Source organism: Nothobranchius furzeri, chromosome 12, assembly GCF_043380555.1.
Source record: "Nothobranchius furzeri strain GRZ-AD chromosome 12, NfurGRZ-RIMD1, whole genome shotgun sequence".
NCBI classification, from domain to species: Eukaryota; Metazoa; Chordata; class Actinopteri; order Cyprinodontiformes; family Nothobranchiidae; genus Nothobranchius; species Nothobranchius furzeri.
Window position 1 is genome coordinate 65,986,338 of NC_091752.1, and position 25,031 is coordinate 66,011,368.

General features: G+C 43.9%; 2 protein-coding genes and 1 long non-coding RNA gene across 4 annotated transcripts in view; 2 read left to right on the plus strand and 1 right to left on the minus strand.

The window, feature by feature from the left end:
* Positions 1–1,783: 1,783 nt before the first annotated feature.
* LOC139062198 (uncharacterized) lies at positions 1,784–4,030 on the plus strand. Its single transcript, XR_011515781.1, has 3 exons — positions 1,784–1,897; positions 3,660–3,779; positions 3,862–4,030. It is a non-coding gene; the product is annotated as an uncharacterized lncRNA (long non-coding RNA).
* An 801-nt stretch (positions 4,031–4,831) lies between these two features.
* Positions 4,832–13,905, plus strand: csdc2b (cold shock domain containing C2, RNA binding b). Its single transcript, XM_015945350.3, has 4 exons — positions 4,832–5,241; positions 10,589–10,923; positions 11,208–11,330; positions 11,641–13,905. Exons 2-4 carry the CDS (start codon positions 10,742–10,744, stop codon positions 11,801–11,803), a joined length of 468 nt encoding a protein of 155 aa, XP_015800836.1. The 5' UTR covers positions 4,832–5,241; positions 10,589–10,741; the 3' UTR covers positions 11,804–13,905.
* A 5,596-nt stretch (positions 13,906–19,501) lies between these two features.
* The window catches only part of LOC107376315 (phosphomannomutase 1), a 22,715-nt gene continuing 17,185 nt past the window's right edge, over positions 19,502–25,031 (minus strand). Inside the window, exons 7-9 of one of the 2 annotated variants that reach the window (XM_070542087.1) lie at positions 22,920–23,035; positions 20,510–20,724; positions 19,502–20,412 (exon numbers count right to left, since the gene is read on the minus strand). In XM_070542087.1, coding sequence (XP_070398188.1) covers positions 20,515–20,724; positions 22,920–23,035 — 326 coding nt within the window. In that variant the 3' untranslated portion in view covers positions 19,502–20,412; positions 20,510–20,514. Of the gene's footprint in view, positions 20,725–22,919; positions 23,036–25,031 lie in introns of both variants that reach the window. The other variant, XM_015945348.3, reaches the window with a different exon arrangement.

A 25,031-nucleotide genomic window follows, 5' to 3' on the forward strand; every position in this document is an offset into this window, starting at 1 on the left:
TCACGTGAACAGACCGTGTAATAATCAGCTGACATGTTTTAGTTGTTTTCTGTCTCACGTTGCAATAAAGTTTCAGCAACTGGAATGGTCTGAGTCTAGTCTACTCACTGTTCATGCAGCCGGTATGTAAAAGGAGATAACGAGCAGGCTTTAAATCCCGTCTCAGTGGGATGTGAAGGACAAGTGTGCTCCTAAAGGGATATTTCAACCATTCAGGATTGTGGGTCTGTGTTAAAATATAATTTCTATTTTACCCATTTTAGATGGCTTCTTGAACATTCTCCATTATCAGGTTCTGGCTGGCAGATGTGCTTTCATCGCTGAGCTCAGAGTTTTATTTCGGACATTAAATACATAGATTTTTGGTCATTTTTAGGTACTTCTGTGTAAAAGTACTACATTTAGCAAGGAGCAAAGTGTGTTGTGGTTGTCTCGAAACCGTTGCAGGCTTCAAACCTTTGCAGCGATTCATGCAAACTTTATTTTATAACCATTTATTCTGCACTTTCACAAGGTTTCATGGTTATTTAGAACAAAATAATAACGGATTCATGCCAGCTTGAGCTGTTTAAACTTACTGATAATCACAGAATTCTTTCTGTTGTGGATTTTTGGAGACTGCAGCTGTTTAAGGTGCCAGTAACACGTTTCCTGCTCCTCCCTACAGGAAGATAGTGAGGTCGTCGTCGTCGTCTTCCTCCGCTTATCCGGGTCCGGGTCGCGGGGGCAGCATCCCAACTAGGGAGCTCCAGGCCGTCCTCTCCCCGGCCTTCTCCACCAGCTCCTCCGGCAGGACCCCAAGGCGTTCCCGGACCAGATTGGAGATGTAACCTCTCCAACGTGTCCTGGGTCGACCCGGGGGCCTTCTGCCGGCAGGACATGCCCGAAACACCTCCCCGGGGAGGCGTCCAGGAGGCATCCTGACCAGATGCCCAAACCACCTCACCTGACTCCTCTCGATCCGGAGGAGCAGCGGTTCTACTCCGAGTCCCTCCCGAATGTCCGAGCTCCTCACCCTATATCTAAGGCTGAGCCCGGCCACCCTACGGAGGAAACTCATTTCGGCCGCTTGTATCCGCGATCTCGTTCTTTCGGTCATTACCCAAAGCTCATGACCATAGGTGAGGATTGGGACGTAGATCGACCGGTAAATCGAGAGCCTGGCTTTCTGGCTCAGCTCCCTCTTCCCCACGACAGATCGGCTCAGCGTCCGCATCACTGCAGACACCGAACCAATCCGCCTGTCGATCTCCCGATCCCTCCTACCCTCACTCGTGAACAAGACCCCGAGATACTTAAACTCCTCCACTTGAGGTAGGACCTTTCCCCCGACCCGGAGGTGGCAAGCCAACCTTTTCCGGTCGAGAACTCCTCCTTGAACCGTCTCTCCTCCTTGAACCGTCACTCCTCCTTGAACCGTCACTCCTCCTTGAACCGTCACCTTATCGTGGTGGAGGAGTTTGAGTGCCCTAATGATCCTAGGAGCTATGTTGTCTGGGGCACTTAGTGCCCCTGGTAGGGTCTCCCATGACAAATTGGTCTTAGGTGAAGGGTGAGACAAAGAACGGTTCAGAGGATCTTTCATGGCGGTTAAAACGAAGAGTCGGAGTACCCGGCCCCATTGGCGGTTCTAGGGGCGGGGCCACAGGGGCACTGGCCCCTGCTGAAATATGATTGGCCCCTGTAGTGCCCCTGTCCTGTCACTCATCTGTCCTTTGTGCGGTGATGAGATTATAGGTGGATGCAATTCCGAGTCCAAACACTAGTGGCCGTGTGGCGCTAAGGAGCAAAATAGTGTGTGAAATCCAACAGAAGAAGATTTGAAAGATTCCAAGAAGGGAGAACTTTTCAACCGACATCGGATCTGATGAGAGTCCACGTTATGAGGAGTTTGTTGGTAAGTCACGAATCACTGTTTACTCACAGTTGCCATGTAAGTCAAGTCTGACAATAAGTCCAATGGAAAGCAATGCCGACATTAGTTAAAGGTAATGTTAAAAAGGGCTTGTGAAAAAACGTTAGCCCTTGCTAATCCATGTACTTCTTTTGTAATCTGCATTTCGTGTGTTAATAGTTGGCACTGTCTGATAGAGAACATGAAAAGAAAGGGTCAGATACAGGCGGGAATTCTGCAGTTTTTTCCCAAGAGAGTGAGTGTGTCAGCTGGTGAGAACGAGCTTGGAGAAATCTGAGAGAGAGCAGCAGGAGGCAGTAGACCAGAGGCTGGAACAGGGCAAGGGACCTCCATTCCCCCTTTATCAGGTCAGAAAGAATATAATCTTTATTGTGCAACAGTCATGTCAGATAAACACGAGAGACAGCCTCTTGTAGGACATACCATGCTGGGAAATCAGCGTACGTGTAATATAAACGCGCCGTGGCGGCATGGTGTTGCGGGAATTTTGTGGCATTCGTGCTGCCACGGTTGATACTAATATCACCGCAACGCCGGACTTGTGAATGCATATTACAACTTGGCGCAACAGAAGGGGGTATCATGATCACGTGGGCAGTTACTGCCGAGCTCCGGCCGGCAACTATATTGAAAATGAAAGTAAACATGGGCCGTAAGTTTGGCTTTTCTAAACAGAATCAGCTGAGATGATGGCCGGGGAGCCTCTCCGTAAGAGTTGAAGCTCAGATCACCAGAGACTGCACGGGGACAGACACCTTCTGGAGCGGCTTGTTAAAAAAGCTTAATGAGTGGCTTTGATCGCAATAAAAAGCAAGTTATGTCCAAGATAAACTGAAGTCCGTGGCAGCGCAGAGACCGCCCCCAAGCTCCCTTTTCACCGCCATCGCATAATCTTTTGTAAAAAGATCATGATCGCACCACATTATCCAGCAGGACGGACTGACCACTTATAAACGACCTAATGCTGCCCATTGTATTCTGCTTATAATTGAGGATAACCTTTTCCCATTTTATCTTGGAGCTGATCCAGTTAATGTGGAGTCATTTTCTTGCACAGAAAATTTGCATTGAGCTTTTTATATTTATCAGTAATAATTGGGTCAGTTATTCCAAGCACCAAAAATAAAGGATTATTGTTTAAATTGATAGAAGTTGTTAATCGTGACAAATCATTAGTGGCAAAGTTGCTTCCCTTTAGTAAATGATTTTACGTTTCTCAAAGCATCTTTCCATTCATCATCAGTAATGTTGCAGTTAAGTTTCCTTTCCCACAATTCCTTCAAGGTTTCCCTAAATTGTGACATTTTGATGTATTGTAAAATGTGTGGGAAAAGTCCTTGTTTGAAACACTGAATTTTCTAATTGGTTGATTAAGTAAGGTCAGGGTTAAGTTTTCCAAAGAGATTTTGTGTTTTGGATATTCCTTTGTTAGTCCAACTTTTCCTGCCATTATTCTAGGTAAAAATAAAAAAAATCACCATTATCTCAAATTTGTTAAATGATGTTATCTTGTACTAATGGCACATATGTTTACTGAATTCTTCCGCTTCATGGTGATGTGGTTTACTATAACATTAACATAATGGATTTAAATTGTATTGGTTTCTTTGTCTACATCTACCACATCTCATCTTTATAGTCCAATCTTTCAAGTCTTCAATTTCAAATAAATAAAAATGTGGTCTCATAGAAAACAAAGTTTTGGCTGGATTTAGCTGGAGTTTGACATATATTTGTATTTTAGCTGCAAACTGGGACAAGACTCTCTCCAATTCAGACAACCAGAGTGAAGTTAATGACTCAACCTTCCATCCTGCTGGGCCACCAGAGTCACCAATCAATGCTAATCCTGCAGGATCAAATGGTAAACATTGATCTTTGAAAGTAATAAATGCTTGTGTATGTATTTGGCTTACGTTAGATAATTTCTCATTTGATGTTTTCAGACATCTTCCAGTGTGATGCACAGAATCCTGCGCAGACATCAGAACGGTGTTCTGTTCCAGTAGGACCTGGTGGTGTGCTTCTCATTTTGTAAAGGCTCTTTAAATTTAATTGAATTTTGCAGTCAGTCACTTGCAGATTCTGAATGCCATGAATGTTAAAGGTTGAGAGATATAAGCAACTGACTCAGACTTATTTAATTGACTTCCCACCAGACATTTCCCAGTCAAGAGCAGAGGGTCCTGTGATATTCTTCTGGTGTTTTTTCCACACACAAACATATTTTAACCTGATATTTGTGGCTTTGCAAAATAAATTGAATGCTAAAATTTCTCAAATGCTGTGTGTGGTTGTATTTTGTCAATGTACAGTAAAAATTGATGTACAATTGCATTGATGTTTTTCAACATGGTGTTGGGGTAAACTGTATCTACCATACAAAACTGGGAATAGTATGCAAGTATGTTGGACTGTACGTGGCCCCTCTATAAATATTGTGGCCCCTTGATGGCCCCACCCTCAGAAAAATCCCAGATCCGCCACTGCTGCAGAGTGGTGTCAGATTTGAAAATGGTCACGTTTCTAACGCAACAGTCACTGACATCAATTTTAAAGCTCTAGCTTAAAGTTTAAAAACTATATATTGTTTCTTTAAGATGGTATTTGTAACTTTCACACGAAACACTGTGGTCAAAGCATTCATTCAAGATGTTTGGTCAGCTAGCTGTTAGCATATTAGTCCTGTAGGATGCCAAAATGTAAATATGTGCAAAAACATTATTGCAAATACAATTAAACGCAAAATACTTTAAAAATAAAAATATCTTGTGATAAGTTGATCGAAACGTAAAATTATTTAGCTTGACTTAACTTTTACATAAAATACTCTTCAAAAGAACTAAAACGTCACTTTTAAGGTGTTTTCTCATACATTTGCATCATCAAACATATTTTCCTGAACAGTTTGGTTAGTCATTGTTTATAACTTAGAAACTCTTCAACATGACCGAAAATGTGAATGTCAGACTGAGGAAAGACAAAAGGCTGCTTCAACACGGACTTCCTGTAAAAACACACGGACCAGATACTTGTAATGTGTTGCCACCACGGCTGCGCACAGCTGTGCGAGTGTGAAAACGTGTAAAATGCTGGTGAAAAGCCCAGAGCCTGGTCCAGCTGCAGGTCAGGCGGTCACTTTCACGCAGTCGCATCACGCCGTCGGAATCTCCGGCAGCTGCGCAGACTCCGCAGCGTCACAGCAGGCATTTCCTCCGCTCTGCGCGGATTTACTGCGCTTAATTCACCCAACTGCGCCATTCATAACCCGCAGCGGGTTAAAACACACATCCGTACCGAGTGGAAACGGTCGCGCCACCGGAGCTGTAAGTACCGGGTGTGTGGATGCGGAGGGACGGGGTGGGTGGGGCTCGCTTTGTGTTTGCATCGGGACAATGATTCCTGTGTTTGATGGCTGAGCGCCGCTAAATGAGGAATGATCCGATTTGTTGCTATAGGGAGAGTCTCCATGCTTGTTTCAACCTCCACCCTGTCTCTGCCCTGGTTCCGATTGTCTGCTTCTAATGAGCATTAATCTATTTTTACACATAAAAAAAAACCTCCTGGGATCTGAGAGCATTTTACTCTATTTGCTGAATAAAAAAAACATGAAGACAGAAAATTAGTCCGGAGAAAATCATTTAGGACATTCTTTTTATTGTATGAGGACTGTCCACGACATGGACATCAGTCACGTCAAACTGCAAATTCTTCATTAGATAAAAATCTTTTTGACTTTGATTTTTCCTGTTTTAGATCCAGTTCTCATTCCCGGTCATTTCTCACGGGAACTGCGGATTTCACGGTCACGTTTCTTGTGGTATTCCTCAAGGATCAGCAGCCTATATATAAACATATATGTGTGTGTACGGGAACAGGTCACTGACGTCACAACGCACCACTCTGCAGCTGTTTTCACGTCACGCCGTCCGCCTGCATCATCAGAGATGCGGGTGTACACACATACACACACCGGACCAGCCACACAGAACAACACTGAGACTGTGGAGCTGCTGGTTTAGATGGAGGAAGTGAATAACAGGTCACCTGACCACGATGGATTACTGACCTCCAATGTGAGTTTAATGCACATTGTAGTCACAGCAGTCAGGTCAGGGTGATATACGGTGATCTAATCTCCTCATTGATTGGGCTGCTTCCTGTTGAGACATGTTAGCTAATAAAAGTCTAGTTAAAGGCTGTTCTAATGTGTCTCAGACTATAATTTATGAATGCTGATTAAAGTGGCTAAAGCCACTGTTTAAGCTCAAAGTGCTGTGTTGTGGAAAAGTAACTGATCCAGTCCAACATCAGTGATACCTGTTAACGAGTGTCTCACATCAAGGTGGAGGGATTTTTCCCCACTCCTCTTTACAGGGTAGTTTATTTCAGCAAACAGAGGGCTTTAAGGTCTAAGATGTTCTAATTGTAGATGTTTTGTTAGATAGCAGAATTAATGGTTCCATTAGTTACAGCAAGTGGTCCTTAAGCAGCAGAGCAGTCCCACACCATCACACTACCACCACCGTGTTGTTGCTTTTACACTTAGGTTTAGGGCCAAAATGAGAGGTGGGTCTTTGTACTCATTTTGGCCCTGGGACTCTTCAACGAGGGGCGTGATGTGTTGCTTTTTGAGATCTTTTAGCCTACTTCATGTTATCAGTCAGGCTCTGTTAAAGTGCTTCATTAATACAGCTTTCCTAGTGCGGAAAGGTGGAGAAACGAGGGCCCGGGCAGGATTCGATCCCCAGACTCCCTGGTGAGAGTCACGCGCGCTAACCAGCCAGCCAAAGGGACATCCCCTTGGCCAAGTAGCCAGGGCGCATGATCAATCGGGACACTGTGATAGGACGCTCACACTGCCACACTAGTATTGTGATAAATCATACATAATCTAATTTAACAGTGGGAACACTAGTTTTGCTAGTATATTGATTACTTTGAATTGAATTGAATTGAATAACTTTTATTTGATGTAGAGGGACAATGTGCATTAATAAATATTTTACAATGTAAATGTACCCAATCATAGCCAAAAGGCAAATTTCCATTAGTCCCCCTGCCGTCGGGCACATAGTATAAAACAACATTTAAAGTTATAAACATTTTAAAAACAATACAAGTAAAACAACATTACATAGAGTAACCCCCCCGCCCCCGCACCGCACACACTCACCCACACCCAAATCAATCATATTCACTCTAACAATCATGGACCTAATTTTCACATTGGAAGTGTTGGGGTGGGGGTGGGGGGGACAGGCTTCAACACAAACGGTTGCTTTCCGCTTGGTCCTAGAGCTCAACCAGTGTCAATTTAATATAGCGTAATATTGTTTTTGGATGGTAAAAAGTGCAGGGGTCAAAACTTGACTTTGGAAAAAGTGTGTGTGTGTGTGTGTGTGTGTGTGTGGGGGGGGGGCATGTCCCCCCTATCGCCCCCCCAATTACGTCCATGCTAACAGTAACACTTATACATTGGTTCTCAAAACTAGTGCTGATCAATTTGAGTGTCAATCAACCGTTTCTTTAATTTTATTTTAAATGTGCTTTATGTGACAGAGTCTCCGGAATTGTAGCCGCCTCATAAGTGAAAACTGATTGTCCAAAGGAACTTTTCCTGCATGGTACCACACATTCCCCTCTAGCAGCCCCTCGAGTAACACGTGTTACAGATGATCGAAATTCTACAAGACTACAAAGAGGAGGTGGAGCTAAGCTGTTTTTGATCTTGTACATGAGACAACAGTTTTTAAAAATGACAAGATTGCTCCAGTTTAGGAGCCTATATTTACTAAGGATTGTGCAATGATGAAAGGGTCTTGGTTTTTTTATCTAGAATTTTGATAGCCTGTTTATATAAAGATTTTAGTTTGCAGAGGCCCGAGCAGGTAAACAATAATTCATGTGAGATATTACGAGAGCAAACATGTACATTTTTGCAGCTTCTGTTGACATATGATTTCTGAGGTGCTTAAAATTTACAAGTGTGGCATTTATACATTTGGTTACATTTTTAACATGTTGTTTAAAACTCAAGTTACTGTCTAAAATAATATTGTAGCATATTTCAATTAAAAATTACAATTCATGGATGACAATTTACCAGCTTTGATATTAAAAACTTGTTTTAAAAGCTTTACCTGCGTCTGGATGGAAAGCTAAAATGAAATGAGAGCTTTGGATGCGTGAATGTTCTCAGAAGCTTTCTTTCAGAGAGAGAAGCGCGTTCTGGGTTGGAAATGATGGTTTTGCAGCTAACTGTTGTTACTTAGAGAAACAGCATCAGACGTCATCTGTCGAAAGTGTCTACCTCACCCAGTTTCAGGGGACCCCCTTTTGGATCCGAGATGTCAGGTGGAGATGATTTCCTCCACGCACGAGGATGGTAGAAGGACCTCAATATGACCAAATCAGTCCTGGGATGTCTCCGTGGGTCACACGACTGATGAAACTATTTGCGTCTCAAAATCAAAAACTCTGAAGGAGCTTTGCGTCAGCTGGTTATCGTGCGTTTATTCAAAGCTATTCTATCAGCGTGACGGAACAGCAGGTGGAGGTTAGGGCGGTCGTTCCCTTATCCTCAGTGATGGTGGTTGGTTCACGAACTGAAATTTACGCTGCTGGAAAGTTAGTTTTGACAAACTCCTCAGAACACGCCCACTCTCAGAGCAAGAAAGCTTTGGTCATGAGAGGAAGACATGTGATGGCAGATTACCCTTTACTCTGGATAAGCTCTGTGTTAGATGGATAAAGTGGAAGTTGACCTTCTGGTTCCTGAACACACATTACTGATCATCAACTATAATCATGATTATACTCAAAGCATAATAATTCATTTCAGTAATTAAAAATACATTTATACTTAACCAAGTGATTATTTATGATGATTATAATAACAGTAATAAAGTCAGTTTATTAAAATTATTATTTAAAAATTATTATTGTGATCTTGAAGTGTCCTTCAATCTGGGACGGAACAGCAGCAGATATAGATGATATTCCGCAGCCATCATGACTCCTCGCTTGTTTAATCTGTGGGGCAAAGTTACAGTCGACCCAGCTGACCCAGCTGGGAAAATGTGACCTTTGTCACACATTAGAAGACCTTCGTGATGCTACAATATCTAGATATTTGTATTCATTTACATTTTGAATCCTCTGTCCAGAAATAACGACATTAGGTTCTGTATAAACCTTTTTTGTGTTTTAGTAAAAAACATCATATCAGTTTTAGAGAAATTTAGTTGTAAATGACAGCAATTCAACCAGTTTGAGACATTTACCATGACCTTTGTAAGTTGTGCAGCTGCCTCAAAATGATCATCACCTTTAACAAAAATCACAGTATCATCTGCATACATAAGCACTTCACAACCATGACACACAGATGGTAGGTCGTTAATGTAAAAACTGAATAGAATTGGACCCAAGATTGAGCCCTGTGGTACACCTGTATCAAGATCTTTAAAAGAAGATCTGTTATTTTGTATTTGACACATTGAGTTCGATTAGTGAGATATGATTTGAACCAGCTGCATGTAAATTGTGAAAAATTGAACTGAACAAATTTAGACTGGCGGATATCATGGTTAACGGTGTCAAACGCTTTTCGTAGATCTAAAATAACTGCACCAACCTCCTCTGTCTATCATAGACTTAGCAACTGTTTACTTTGTTGAAAGGGTTTCTGTTGAGTGGTGAAAGCCATGTTGCATGGGGTGTAAGAGTTGATTAGAATTAAGATGATTAATTAGTTGACCAGCCTCTAACTTTTTTATAATCTTGGACATAACAGGAAGAATACTTATTGGTCTATAATTTGAAACCAAATGAGAATCATCACCCTTGAAAATAGGTACTACAACCGCTGGCTTCCAGGAATGAGGGAAGCACCCATGACCCTGTGTCAACAAAATGTTCATAATATGAGTAATAGGTTTAATTAATGAACAGGCACTATCCCTTATCATAGAGTTCATTTCATACACATCTTTTGATAGTTTAGGTTTAAGTGATTCAATAGCTCTTAACACCTGCCCTTCAGACACTCTTTCAAAAGTGAAGATTGGTGCTAAGGACTTTGGTTACTTAGTGTTTTTCTGTAAAGTAACAGTAAACAGTTTCCTGCTCCTCCGCCATATTGGTTGAAAGTGGACTTACAACTGTCATAAACAACCTTGCTGCAGCCTGCTGTAGCTAGCAGCAACAACGAGCTAACATTAACATGAGCCAACTAATACTAAAATAATTGTTACTGATGATCGGCGAACAGAAAATGCCAACCTCAAACTAGTGTAGCCCATACCACTGTTCATTAAAGCAAGTCAAGAGCCCCCCCCCCCCAGGGCACCTACCTGCTTTGGTCAGTAGGGGCTGCAGAGCGGTGTCAAATATGGAACTGGTCAAGTTTCTAACTCAACTATCATTGAGGTCAACGTTGAAGCTCCAGCTTAAAGTTTAAACAAACTATGCTACTTTAATAAATGAAATCACTTAAAAACTGCATTTTGTTTTTACATGGGTTGTCTTTGTCTGATATGGACATTTTTTGCTGATCTGAAACACTTAAGTATGACAAAAAAGCCCAAGCAGAAGGGTTATTCTTGGTCTGTGTCTTCATTTCCTCCTTCCTCCTGGTCCCTCTAACATGTCTTTTCTTTCTTCTCACAGCGGGTCTTCTTGACAGACTTGAACTGACGGTGCTCGCCTGGATACCAGCTGAGTGTCCACAGTGAGACGTGCTCACCGAGTGGAGAACATCAGCAGCCTAAGGAGCAGCAGCATTGTCGCTCCCTAGATCTGCACCATTTCATCAAATCTAATATGGCAGATCCCAGTCTAACATCCCCCTCCGGGACACCGCTGCGCTCCCCCAACGCCCCTCTTACCATCTCCTTCCCCTTCTCGAGGGAAGGGAGCCGACTGTGGGAGGAAGGACGGGAGCCCCGACTCCCACTTGAACTACCCAGCCCACTGCCAACCAAACGTACCCGCACCTACTCAGCGTAAGTGTCACCAGTTAACATGACAGGCCTGTTCTCACGTGCAGTATTTAGATCAGTACCAATTTTGTTTAAATTCAATAAAAGGTTTGTTTCTAATGTCTCTTTTATTTACCTTATTTCAAGAAGATACCCACTGGTTTGCTGATGGATTCATACAACCTTTTGGTCAATTGGTCAAACACAACAAGTCCTATAAATGCACCTCTCTCTACTTGAGAAGATTTTAAGTTATAAAAACTGATAAAACCCTGTAGTTTTCGAAGTCTTTGTCCTTTTGTCTCCAGGACGGTTCGAGCTCACTCTGGCCCAGTTTTCAAAGGCATCTGTAAGAACTTTTCCAGATCACAAGGTCATGGCTTCATCCAACCCTCCCATGGTGGAGAAGACATCTTTGTACACATTTCAGAGTAAGTAGCAGTAAAAACAAACTTGCTGCGTTGGCTGAATTGTGGCTGAACACCTGCAGCGTTAACTCAGGAGGACAAAAAAGCTCCTCTGTGCTAAATGTATTCAGTTATTTTAGTTACGTTAGACATTATGTCAAATATTTACGAAAAGCTGCAAAATGCACGAGAGAGAGAGTCTAAGAACTGCTACTCTGTGAGACTTCACATCTTGTGCATGAAGGTGTTTTGTGGTTGTAATTATAAAAACGTAAACTTTACAGAGTCTGTAAGAAACCTTCCAAATGTACTGAGTTTTAACTTCCTGTTTCAGCATCGACGGGGAGTACGTCCCAGTTGAAGGGGATGAGGTCACGTACAAAGTGTGCCGGGTCCCACCTAAGAACATTAAGGTGCAGGCCGTGGAGGTGAAGATCATACACCTCAAACCCGGGACGAAACACGAGACCTGGTCTGGACAGATCATCAGCTCGTAGAGGATCTGAGTGGTGAGGCTGGTGGACGGCGGCCTCAGGCTGACAGACGCACTCTGGGACTCATTAGCGTCTTCACTGAGCTCAGACCTCCTTTCGTTAGGATTTTTGGACATTTTTAATCCCACATAGCAAAATACGTTGAAGTATTACTGACTTAAGAGTGTTTTAAGTGTTTCTGTGTAAAGGTCTTAACTGCCATCATATTCCACCCTTCATAAGAATATGTAGTCATTAGTTTTTACATTAGTTATAGTGCAAATACGCTATTAGTGACTTTTTCCAGAGTTTTCACAGACCCCAGCTTTGGCAACCACAGGTTTACATCCTTCAGGGCTGACAAGCTAACGGCTAGTTCAAATTTAGTCAAGAGTACATTTTATTGCGGCCATCTATAAACATCTCTAATCTGCTAAATTTCATAGCAGCACATATACATATTCTATAAACCTTTACAGCCCTTTCAGTTCCACCTTAAACAGAACTTACAGGTCTGTGGTTATTTACAAATAAAAGTATCACCAGCAGCAAAAAGTAGCACTTGTGGCACACCCTGGGCTGTGTTGCCAACTGACTTTGAATATATATATCAACATTGCCAGATTACTGTTCAGTAACTGTTGAGACTTTGACAGGAAACCATTGAACGTCCAGCGAGCGCCATTGTTAACCTGTCTCCTGTCCCAAAGCATTCCCAGGCAGCCCAGTCTTAAGCCTGGTTCATGCTTCTCCGTCAGCTCCGCAAGAGACAGACACGCACGGATTGACGGAAGCGTTTTGCTCTCGTACTTCTCCGTCTCCTGGAGAGTGTTGCAAAGCAATTGCCCGGCAGGACAACAGAGGGCGTAGCCCTGCTCTTTGGTATCCTGTCATGTATTGGTCCAAGATAGTGTGTTTGTATTGTGTTTTTTGTATATAACACAGACAAATTTGTCTCTCATCCTCCTCCACCTCTTCATGCGCTCGCCACCTCTAAACCCACGTTTCCTGTCATTTCCGTCCACAAATAAAACGCTTGCTGCGCATCTTTTCACTCCTCCAGTCACGGGATAATTAAACGTTCATGTTTTTAGAGTTTTTTCGCGAGGTATTCTTCAAGCTGCTCCGTGTCTGCCGCTAGTTATCCTCGGCTCTCTTTATGTTTTTGAGGGCGCAATGGCAGCGCTGTAGACAACAGCAGCGTCCTGACCAATCACAAGCTTGCGTTGTCCGTCTCGACTGACGTATGTTTAGAAAAGAGAGCTCGACTCCATCCGTCCTTGCGGAGCTCTCCGGCAGGCCCGCAAGGACGTTGCGTGTCTCCGCACTGACGCAGACGGAGAAGCATGAATCAGGCATTACTCGGAGCAGGATGCATTAACCCCTCTGTGTTCGGACTGCAAGTGAATTTGCATGAATCACCAACACAAGACCAGTTGTGCAAATTAGCCAATGATGTCATTTGGGGACTTCTAGCAACTTTTTGAACAGCCAGTAGGTACTTTCTTTACTTAGAAGTTGGCATGGCAACAATAGCTGTGTTTCCACTACAGAAGTTCTGGGAAATTACTGGGAGGAGGAAAAGTGACCCGGATATTTGATGGCTTGTTCTTCTCAGCTGTTGGGTCTCCATACAAAATCTGCCTTTTCAGGACCTTTGCTAAGATGTGCTTGCTGCATCAATAGTGAGTGATGTCACCGATGAGTTCTGCCACATTAGTTTAGAAATGGCGATTTTAAAGCAGTGTCAATGTTGCTAAGTTTCTTTTTTTTCCTATCTGCTTCATGAACAACTCTTCCAATTGTAATGTTGCTTGTTTGGCGACGTCTGCCAGCTTTGTTACAACCAATAAGTTTGAGTCAAACACAAGTCCCACTCAGTGACTGGCTCTACCCGTTTTCTGGGTACGTACCCCTGTTCAGGGACTTTGCTGGTTCCTGAAATGGCCCAGAAAATGGTCCTTTTGGACCAGCTTGGTGAAATAAAGACGCGAGAATGCCACGAAGGTTCAGTAAAATTACCCAAAAGTTCAGATATTGGAAAAGGGTGTAATGATCCATGGGTCAGTCTGGGAGGAATTATTTTTTTTCATTCAAAGACTGAAATAAAAAAAATTATAAAATAATGTTTGGATTATTTTGGAGATTGTTAGCATAGAAAGTAGCTGTAAACTGTTGGCTCACCTGAAAGACAAACTCTATTTAACCAAACTGAGTCTGTTCAGACAGGATAGTGACTTTTTATAACTTTTACACAGAAACACTGCAAAATGGAGTTGTCATTAGTGTTGATGCATTTTGTTCAAACATGACTGACTCGAGGACATGGACGTAATTTTCACTTTAGAAGTGGGGGGACACGGGGGGGGGGGGGTATCTTTACAGTAGGTTCTAATGGGAAACAGGCTTCAACACAAATGGTTGTTTTCTGCTTGGTCCTAGAGCTCAGCCAGTGTCAATTTAATATAGCGTAATATTGTTTTTGGATGGTAAAAAGTGCAGGGGTCAAAACTTGACCTTGGAAAAAGTGTGTGGGGGGGACATGCCCCCCCCCCCCTCCAAAAAAAATTACATCTATGATTCAAAGTAATAAAGAGCAGAGGCTGATTAGAAAAGCAGATTTATTACAGTAAACAGTGATTTTTACAGTAATTGACATGTAAATCGCCCAAGATTGAGGAGTGCTTAACATTTTCGCCCCAAACAAAAGTGAGCAAAACAGCAAAAAACTGCACAAGTCTTTTGAAATAGCTGAGAAACATATTTTTGGATTATTTTCCTGCTTTGGTGAATCTGATTCTTATTACTGCCTTACATAAACAAGGATCAATACTTTAAATAGGTAAATACACAACAAAGCCACAATCCTTTTATTTTTTTTTACATATTTCTACAAGACATCTTTTTCTGAAAAGTCTACATCGTGACGTGGTCACAGTAGCTTCATTTACTGGTTAATGATCACTTTAAGCACCTTTCCTGGAGGGTTTTCATTGTTTTTACTTAGAACTTTGGCTGCTTCTTAAATCATTTACAGTTTTCAGAGTCATGAATTTTTAATTAACTTGATTCATGTGGACTTTAAAGGCCAAGTTCACAGAGAAGACGTTTTATGTGAGCTAAACGTGAAAATAGTCTTCTACTCCTGTTTCCCGCTTTAGCTGCCGATAAAAAAAAAAAAGACAGGGAAACCACCAAAAGCCAGTCAAATCTACTTCGTACATTAAATTAGCATTCATGAACTCGCCCTTCTTGCAGGGGCGCCTCCAGAAAATTTTGATAGGGATGGCCAAATAAATTTTTGGGGTGGCACACCAAATTGGTCCTTGTGGTGACTCTGGGAAATTTTAGCCTGTGGTGATGTGTTAGCCTAGTGAACTAGATCAAATTCTTGCTTTCATATGTGAATATATAGTCTGGCTTGCCAGGCTAGTGATGAATAGCATTGCTACTTTATTAGTTTTTATTTAAAAAAAAACAAAAAAAAAAAAAAAAAACAGCACGTATCCAAAACATTTAACTTAAATTTTACAAACACAAACATTTCAGAAAAAAATTTTTTAGTGATTAAAAATGTTATTTCAAAATTTATTTCAAAAGGTATTTTTTCAGAGTCGGAGTACCCGGCCCGGAGGGTTACCGGGGTCCCACCCTGGAGCCAGGCCTGGGGTTGGGGCCCGTGAGCGAGCGCCTGGTGGCCGGGCTTTCGCCCATGGGGCCCGGCCGGGCCCAGCCCGAACCGGATACATGGGCTCGTCCAACTGTGGACCCACCACCCGCAGGAGGAACATGAAGGGTCCGGTGCAATGTGAATCGGGTGGCAGACCAAGGCGGGAGCCTTGGCGGTCCAATCCCCGGACAAGAAAACTAGTTTTTGGGACATGGAACGTCACCTCGCTGGCGGGGAAGGAGCCGGAGCTTGTGGCAGAGGTTGAGCGGTACCGGCTAGATATAGTCGGACTCACCTCGACACATTACATTGGCTCTGGAACCCGAGACCTGGAGAGGGGTTGGACACTCTACTTTGCTGGAGTTGCTCCGGGTGAGAGGCGGAGGGCTGGGGTTGGCTTTTTGTTAGCCCCGAGACTCTCTGCCTGTGTGTTGGGGTTTACCCCGGGGGACAAGAGGGTAGCTTCCTTGCGCCTTCGGGTCGGGGAACGGGTCCTGACTGTTGTTTGTGCTTATGGGCCAAATATCAGTTCAGAGTACCCACCCTTTTTGGAGTCCCTGGGACGAGTGCTAGATAGTGCTCCATCAGGGGACTCCATTGTCCTGCTGGGGGACTTCAATGCTCACGTGGGCAATGACAGCTTGACCTGGAGGGGTGTGATTGGGAGGAACGGCCCACCTGATCAGAACTCGAGCGGTGTTTTGTTATTGGACTTCTGTGCAAGCCGCAGTTTGGCCATAACGAACACCATGTTCGAACATAAGGATGCCCACCGGTACACTTGGTACCAGGGCAGCCTAGGTCACAGGTCGATGATAGATTTTGTAGTCGTATCATCTGACCTGCGGCCGTATGTTTTGGACACCCGAGTGAAGAGAGGGGCGGAGCTGTCAACTGATCACCACCTGGTGGTGAGTTGGATCAGATGGCAAGGGAACATGCCGCGTAGACCTGGCAGACCCAAACGCATAGTGAGGGTCTGCTGGGAACGCCTGGCAGAAGAACCTGTCAAGACGGTCTTCAACTCCCACCTCCGGCAGAGCTTTGACCACGTCCCGAGAGCAGTGGGGGACATTGAGTCCGAGTGGGCCTTGTTCCACTCTGCGATTGTCGAGGCGGCTGTTGCTAGCTGTGGTCGTAAGGTGGCCGGTGCCAGTCGTGGTGGCAACCCCCGTACCCGCTGGTGGACACCAGAGGTTCGGGGAGCCGTCAGGCTGAAGAAGGAGGCCTACAGGGCGTGGCTGGTCTGTGGGTCTCCGGAGGCAGCAGACAGGTACCGGATAGCCAAGCGGGGTGCAGCAGTGGCAGTTGCCGAGGCAAAATCTCGGGCGTGGGAGGAGTTTGGTGAGGCCATGGAGAAAGACTATCGATCGGCTCCAAAGAGGTTCTGGCAAACTGTCCGGCGCCTCAGGAGAGGAAGGCAGCAACTCGCTCACACTGTTTACAGTGGGGATGGGGAGCTGCTGACGTCAACTGAGGCTATAGTCGGACGGTGGAAGGAATACTTTGAGGAGCTCCTCAATCCCACCAATGCGCATTCCGAGGAGGAACCAGAGCTGGGAGGCCTGGGGATGGACTGTCCGATCTCGGGGGCAGAAGTTGCTGAGGTAGTCAAACAACTACACAGCGGCGGAGCCCCGGGGGCGGATGAGGTTCGTCCTGGGTATCTCAAGGCTATGGATGTTGTAGGGCTGTCATGGTTGACACGTCTCTACAACATTGCGTGGTCATCGGGGGCAGTTCCTAGGGAGTGGCAGACCGGGGTGGTGGTCCCCATCTTTAAGAAGGGTGACCTGAGGGTGTGTTCCAACTATAGGGGGATCACACTCCTCAGCCTCCCTGGAAAGGTCTACGCCAAGGTACTGGAGAGGAGGGTCCGATCGATAGTTGAATCTCAGATAGAGGAGGAGCAATGTGGTTTTCGTCCTGGCCGTGGAACTGTGGACCAGCTCTATACCCTTGCAAGGGTGATGGAGGGGGCATGGGAGTTTGCCCAACCAATCCACATGTGCTTTGTGGATTTGGAGAAGGCTTATGACCGTGTCCCCAGGGGCACCCTGTGGGGGACGCTCCAGGAGTATGGGGTGGGTGGCTTTCTGTTAAGGGCCATTCAGTCCCTTTACCAGAGGAGCGTGAGTTTGGTCCGTATAGCCGGTAGTAAGTCGGACCTGTTCCCAGTGAGGGTTGGACTCCGCCAGGGCTGCCCTTTGTCACCGGTTCTGTTCATCACTTTTATGGACAGAATTTCTAGACGCAGCCGTGGTGTGGAGTGTGTCGAGTTTGGTGGCAGGAGAATCTCGTCTCTGCTTTTTGCGGATGATGTGGTCCTCCTAGCTTCATCCAGCTCTGACCTTCAGCTCTTGCTGGGTAGGTTCGCGGCCGAATGTGAAGCGGCTGGGATGAGGATCAGCACCTCCAAATCTGAGACCATGGTTCTCGACCGGAAAAGGGTGGCTTGCCACCTCCGGGTCGGGGGAGAGGTCCTACCTCAAGTGGAGGAGTTTAAGTATCTCGGGGTCTTGTTCACGAGTGAGGGTAGGAGGGATCGGGAGATCGACAGGCGGATTGGTTCGGCGTCTGCAGTGATGCGGACGCTGAGCCGATCTGTCGTGGGGAAGAGGGAGCTGAGCCAGAAAGCCAGGCTCTCGATTTACCGGTCGATCTACGTCCCAATCCTCACCTATGGTCATGAGCTTTGGGTAATGACCGAAAGAACGAGATCGCGGATACAAGCGGCCGAAATGAGTTTCCTCCGTAGGGTGGCCGGGCTCAGCCTTAGAGATAGGGTGAGGAGCTCGGACATTCGGGAGGGACTCGGAGTAGAACCGCTGCTCCTCCGGATTGAAAGGAGCCAGTTGAGGTGGTTTGGGCATCTGGTCAGGATGCCTCCTGGACGCCTCCCCGGGGAGGTGTTTCGGGCATGTCCTGCCGGCAGAAGGCCCCCGGGTCGACCCAGGACACGTTGGAGAAGTTACATCTCCAATCTGGTCCGGGAACGCCTTGGGGTCCTGCCGGAGGAGCTGGTGGACAAGGCCGGGGAGAGGACGGCCTGGAGCTCCCTAGTTGGGATGCTGCCCCCGCGACCCGGACCCGGATAAGCGGAGGAAGACGACGACGACGACGACGACGACGATTTTTTCAGGTTAATTCACCTGTTGCTGTGTTCACAAAAACTATGGAGGTAAAAACTTGTGTTATTTGTGGAGATAAAACATCAACATTTCAAGGCAGTCAGTAGTAGAGTCACGTTGCTGTTAGCCAATCATAGATGACATGTCTAAATATCAGGAAGCAAGACCCTGCAGTTTTCTGTTCTGGCAAACTTTTACTTCCTGAAACAAGACCGCCGAGCTTTTACCACAGAAAGCAGCTCACAAGGCATTAATTTACACTAGAAACCACTGGAGATGCAGTGAAAAAGTAAGTGAACTTGGTCTTTAAAAACTGTACAAAGCTCTAGCCACACAGAGAGCAAAGTTAGGGAAATAAACTGTTTTAAATGCAATTTTGGAGAACTTTTTAAAAGCAGTTTGTCACAAAGACAATTTATTCCCATATTTTGTCAGCCCAATAAAAAAATCCGTAAGATTCTAAAATGAAAACAATTTTATGGCATCATCTTTAAGATTTTAGCTTCAAAAAGCCCGGAGAACCATCTAAACCACTTTCAAAGTTTACAGTATGAATAATCTGCCAATTCTTTCTTGAATGCATCAAAATAATTTCAACCAGTTGGAATAAAGGAGAGCTGAAGTTTTGTGAACTTTGTGATTTTAGAATCCAGATTTGACACCAAAGGGTTAAACGGTAAACTATTTACAAGCAGGTAAGATGATGAAAAATACCCAGAATTTTTCTTCCTGTAAATAATTCATGTCACATTTTCATATGAGCAAACGTCTCATTTACTCTGATCCGTTAGGACAAAATCATTCCCTGATTCGTGCAAAATATTGCAAATTAAAAGTACTCTGGAGGATTAAAGCTTCTTTCTGGAGTGTTTCTCTTATCTGATGGCACCATCTAGTGGCTGACAAGCATATCACAAAAAAAGTCTATTCCTCTGTTTAAGATCGCGACATCACTTTTCTGTTTATAAAAGCGCTTCTTAGCTGACAGAACTAAAACACGTTGTTTTATGAGTATTACGCTCATGTCATGCTGTGTTTTCATATATTTATATTTTAGAGACCACCCCTATGATATTACCCTCAAGAGTGATCACTGAGGGCACACTTAAAAGTATTTTTTTTAGAGTTTGGGTTAGGGTTGTTAGCATCCGACACATTTTGTCCTATGTCATTTATATACATAATGAACAAGAGGGGTCCCACGACTGAACCCTGTGGTGCTCCCTTGTGAACACTCAAAAATTCAGAGGACAACCCATCACATTTAAAGCTTCCTTCCAGAGTATTTCTCTTATCCGATGGCACCATCTAGTGGCTGACAAGCATATCACACAAAAACGCTGTTCCTGTTTTTTTAAGATGGCGACTTCATGTTTCTGTTTATAAATGCGCTTCTTAGCTGACAAACAAGAGCTGAAACACGTTGTTTTACGAGTATTATTCTCATGTCATGTTGTGTTTTCATATATTTATATTTTAAAGACTTTCTTGTCTGTGAAAAGTTCATGAACTCTGCATCAACCGAGGCATTCCTTAAATTTGAAGCAAATAAGCGGTAGTCTAACGCTATTGGTTAGTTCTGGTCAGCGCTCAGTTTCCTATTGAATGTAGCTCTGCGGGGCAGGGGGCGTGCTTATCAAAAAAAAAAAGACATATTGCGTGCATTTTATCACAGTACATGATGAGATAATCACTTTTACGGATTTCTGAAAAATCATACATCATTTCTGAAAGGAGGAAAACTCCGGAAAGCAGCTTTAACTCTCTTCTTTGTTCTTGTTAATTCCTGGTTATACAGTCCAACAGTCCAACAACACTTCCAGTCACCATCCCTTAAATAAAAAGTGCAATTTACCAAAGATATGCTGTCATCTTCCCCAACAGCTCTTGATTACCATTTAATAATATTAATAATAACATCAGTGGTACCTTGTTCAACACTTCACGATTAGTCTGGGTTCAGGACACTGGTTGTGATACAGGTCAGAGGAGATTATTGGTGAAGAGTTTGAGTCTGAACGTCTGGAGTCACGCGGTGAAGAATCCAAAAACAGTTCTTGACAGAGTCTGGCCGTGTCCTCGGGGGAGTAGACGGTGAAACCGATGGTTCGTGGGTCGTTGAAGATTTCATAATCATTTCCTCCCTGGAAAGAGAGAGAGACAGCTAAATGATGAAGCTTGATGCAAACAATCATTTTTGTTATCTGTAACCAAGATGCACATCTCCTTACATTCTGATGGTCTTTATTAGAGAAATGAAGGCGTAGAAGCTGTTTTGGTCAAATCATGAAAATAATGTTAGTATGATCTGATCTAAGTGCTCCTGCAGAAACACAGAAGCAGGTCAGTGGTAGAAAACCACTTATAGGTCAAACAATCTTAAAATCTGTCTTTGACCCAGAAAATGACTTTTTGAGATGTTCACTAAAACCCACCCAGTGGTTCATTAAAGTATTTTGCCATTAGTTAAGTTTGACTCTAAGAAAGGATGCCAAAGTTTTCCGTAAGTGTCTCCTGATCAGTTAAACTCAGAGTGCTATGGAGCGGTGACAACAACCCAATCCTTACAAATGGGTAATGAGGGACCTGTCTCAGCACAGAAACCGTGATCATGCTGGTTTGTTCCCTTCCTGCTGGAATGAACATAAAACTGTCTCAAATGTGGGCGACGGTGGCACAGGAGTAAAGTGCTCTCCCCGTAATCGGAAGGTTGCAGGTTCGAGCCCCGCTCAGTCTGTCGCCGTCGTTGTGTTCTTGAGCAAGACACTTAAGCCACGTTGCCTGCTGGTGGTGGTCGGAGGGACCGGTGGCGCCAGTGCTCGGCAGCCTCGCCTCTGTCAGTGCGCCCCAGGGCAGCTGTGGCTACATCGTAGCTCATCCCCACCAGTGTGTGAATGGGTGACTGACTGATGGTGTTGTAAAGCGCCTTGGGGGGTTCCAGGACTCTAGAAGGCGCTATATCAAATACAGGCCATTTACCATTTACCAAATATCAAAGAATTCTAACTGAATTCATACTGCATATACCAGGTGTGTTCAAAGTGTGGCCCGGGGACCATTTGACGCCCTTGGGGTGATTTTGTGTGGCCCTCAGAATTGTGGAATTAAATCTCTCCAGGAGGCTGTTGATTTAAATTCATATATTTTAATATTTTATGTTCAAATTTTTACTAATATATGTGTTTAAGGTCTTTTTTGAGCAGATCCAATGAAAAATATAAAATAATGTTTGCATTCTTAAAAAAATTAATTAATTTTTGTGGCCCGTGAGGAGTTTTAACTTTTGGCCCTTGTCTTGAAAAGTTTGGACATCCCTGGAATATACTAATAAAAAATTTTTGAGTAAAGGTAAATTTTTTGTTGCAACAAAAAATAGGATTTTCTTCACCATATAATACTTATTTTTTTAAATATGATCATTCACTCAAGAGTTTTAACATGCAGGCTGAACATGAAAAAAGTCTTCTACCCCTAATTCCTGCTTTAGCCGCCAATAGAAAATAGATGGTGAAATGTCCGTGTCAGAAAAAGCCATACAGATTTTTGCATCCAGGAGAGAGTAGAGCACGTCTCAGCTAGCAGAAGCTAACCATTAGCATTAGCAATTCCACAGTATGGCAGAACTCCTTGAGGCTTGTGTTATTTGAGGAAATAAAACATCAAGATTGCAGAGAAAATGGAGGCAATGAAAGAGTCATGTTGCCGTTAGCCAATCAGAGGCTAGGTATCTAAATATCATGAATATTAATGAGCAAGACTCATAATCCTGCAGTTTTCTGACCCAAACTCCTCTAAAAACTTTACTTTTTGAAACAAGAGCGCCAGAGCTGGTTTTTTTACACACACAGAACGACTCATAAGGCATTCCTTTATACTAGAGACCACAGAAAATGTAATGAAATAGCAGGTGTATGCATCAGCTGACAAAGAATATACAACAAAATCAGATAATTTGAGAGTCTCTCTTATATTATAATATTATTATTATATTAATTATTATATTATATTGGTCGGAGGGACTGGTGGCGCCAGTGCTCGGCAGCCTCGCCTCTGTCAGAGCGCCCCAGGGCAGCTGTGGCTACATTGTAGCTCATCCCCACCAGTGTGCGCCTTGGGGGGTTCCATGACTCTAGAAGGCCCTATATCAAATACAGGACATTTACCATTATTATTATTATTATTATTATTATTATTATTATTATTAATAATAATAATAATAATATTATAAATATATTATTATTATTATTTGTTTGATCTGGACCTAAAGAGAATATCATAGATGATTCACGGAGATGTTCAACCATAAACTGATGTGTTCATGATTCTAACTTCAACGTACATCTGAGGTCTCATTTCCAAAGAAGTAGATGGCATCTAGGCCTTCGTTCTCCAGCAGGTCTAAGCAAAGCCTCTTGTCCCAGCCTTCAGGAAATACATCAAAACTGATCAGACCACCTGAAATTAGACAGAAAACCACAATTACTACGGCTTTAATTAAAATCCCCACCAGTCTCACAGAGAGGAAGAATTCCTGGTTTTAGCTGGTAGTGCGAGAACCTGATGTGTGATCCTTCTCTGTGGTGCAGTTTTTGTCCTAAGAATATTTTGTATAATCATGCTGTGGTACGTGGAGCTATAGCAGCAGAAAACACAACGCTGTTTGGTTTTCTAACCTAGATTCCCTCAGCCAATCAGAAGAGCGTTCCTCTCACACACCCTCTTCGCGGCTCTGTCACAAACCAGTTTAGTAATAAAAACACCCCACAGCGTGCCTTGCTCAACGCTGGGCGGAGATGAAAACCAGTTTGTCTCATCAGACTTTACTCATGACTGGTAAACAAGCTGATGCAATCTTACAAAGCAGCAGAAAATGTTTTAATGTAAAAACCTGACAGATAAAAAAAAGCCTTACAGGATATCTGATAAGGTCGATTATAAACACACACACTCACATTCTGTTCTCTTGGTGCAGATCGGGTTTATGTAAAACCTCCTGCAGAGACTCACCCCATCAGATGACCAAAAACACCCTGCCTTGTTTTAGATAAACTCCTAAAGGACAAATAAATAAATCTCCTGCTCTGCACCTTCTCTCAACCCACCGACCCGTTTCCACGGCATCCACACAGTACGCACTCTGCAGCGCAGCTGATTTATGTTTGCACTTATGAGGAAACTTGTTTTGAGCCTTCACGCGCCAGCAGCAGCAGCAGCAGCTCCGAAGCTGCAGAACACGTAAGCAAACATCCATTAACCTTCTGCTGATCTGAGTGAGGAGGGCAAGAAGGAGCGGGTGGATAATGTTTAACAGGAAACTCCGACGTTCGGTGAAAACATCACGGGGGAGAGGACTGATGCACAATGCTGCTGTAAGCCTCCTTTGCAGTGTCGCAACTCAGCGACTTTGTCGCTGTTCCTAACGACTTTTTGACCCCCCTCAACGACTTTTTTTCCCCCAAAAAGCGCTTAGCGACAAACCTAGCGACATTTCTCAGGACGCGTTGCTACTTTCTGTAGAACTTTCTTGTAGATATTCCCCACAGATTAGCAACAAAGACACCATTTGCACTCTGACCCGTTCTTCCTGGAGTAAGGAAAGAGAACGATAATCTGCACATGTGCACGAGGACTGACCAATCATAAACCGTTTTTGGCCGGGCCGATTCGCTGAAGACAAAGGTACAGCTGCAGAGCTGGAGACCGCTGACGTCTGCTGCTGCTGCAGGCTCACGCTTCTACTAGAGACGGCGCAGGCGTCAACCTGCCATCTCTGGTTCTGCAGCCGTCAGACACTTTGGCTTTTCCTGCATTTGGTAAATAAAGTCAACGGGAGTTTCAACTACCGTCCCGTTTACACACGCAGCTCTGTGGCTCATCTGAATTTCCTTCAGAGACACAGGGATGGTTATACTATGAGACACCCGCTCCCTTTTGCTCGGTGCGCCGTTATTATCACGATGGAGAGAATACACAACAGAGAAGCTGAGAAACTAGGAGGTGTAAAAAAACAGCTTTTTAGGAAAATGTCTGAGAATGAGGAGAGCAGGAGGTCTGAGTTATATCCTACAACAGAACTGTTTGGATCACCACACCATATCTGTCTTAATGTCACTTTATTGATACTTTTGGAATTTATTGTACATATCAAAGCAATTTGGGCCATTTTAATCATAATAATTAATAACTTTAACATATAACATAGTTTTTATTTTCCTCCCTTTTAGTTCTCTCTCTCTCTCTCTCTCTCTCTCTCTCTCTCTCTCTCTCTCTCTCTCTCTCTCTCTCTCTCTCTCTCTCTCTCTCTCTCTCTCTCTCTCTCTCTCTCTCTCTCTCTCTCTCTCTCTCTCTCTCTCTCTCATGCTATGGGGAAAATGTACGCCAATGTGGCGTGATGACGTCATCAATATGTAAATTAGCACGTGTCGTCATCTGGCGACATGTAGCGACTTTT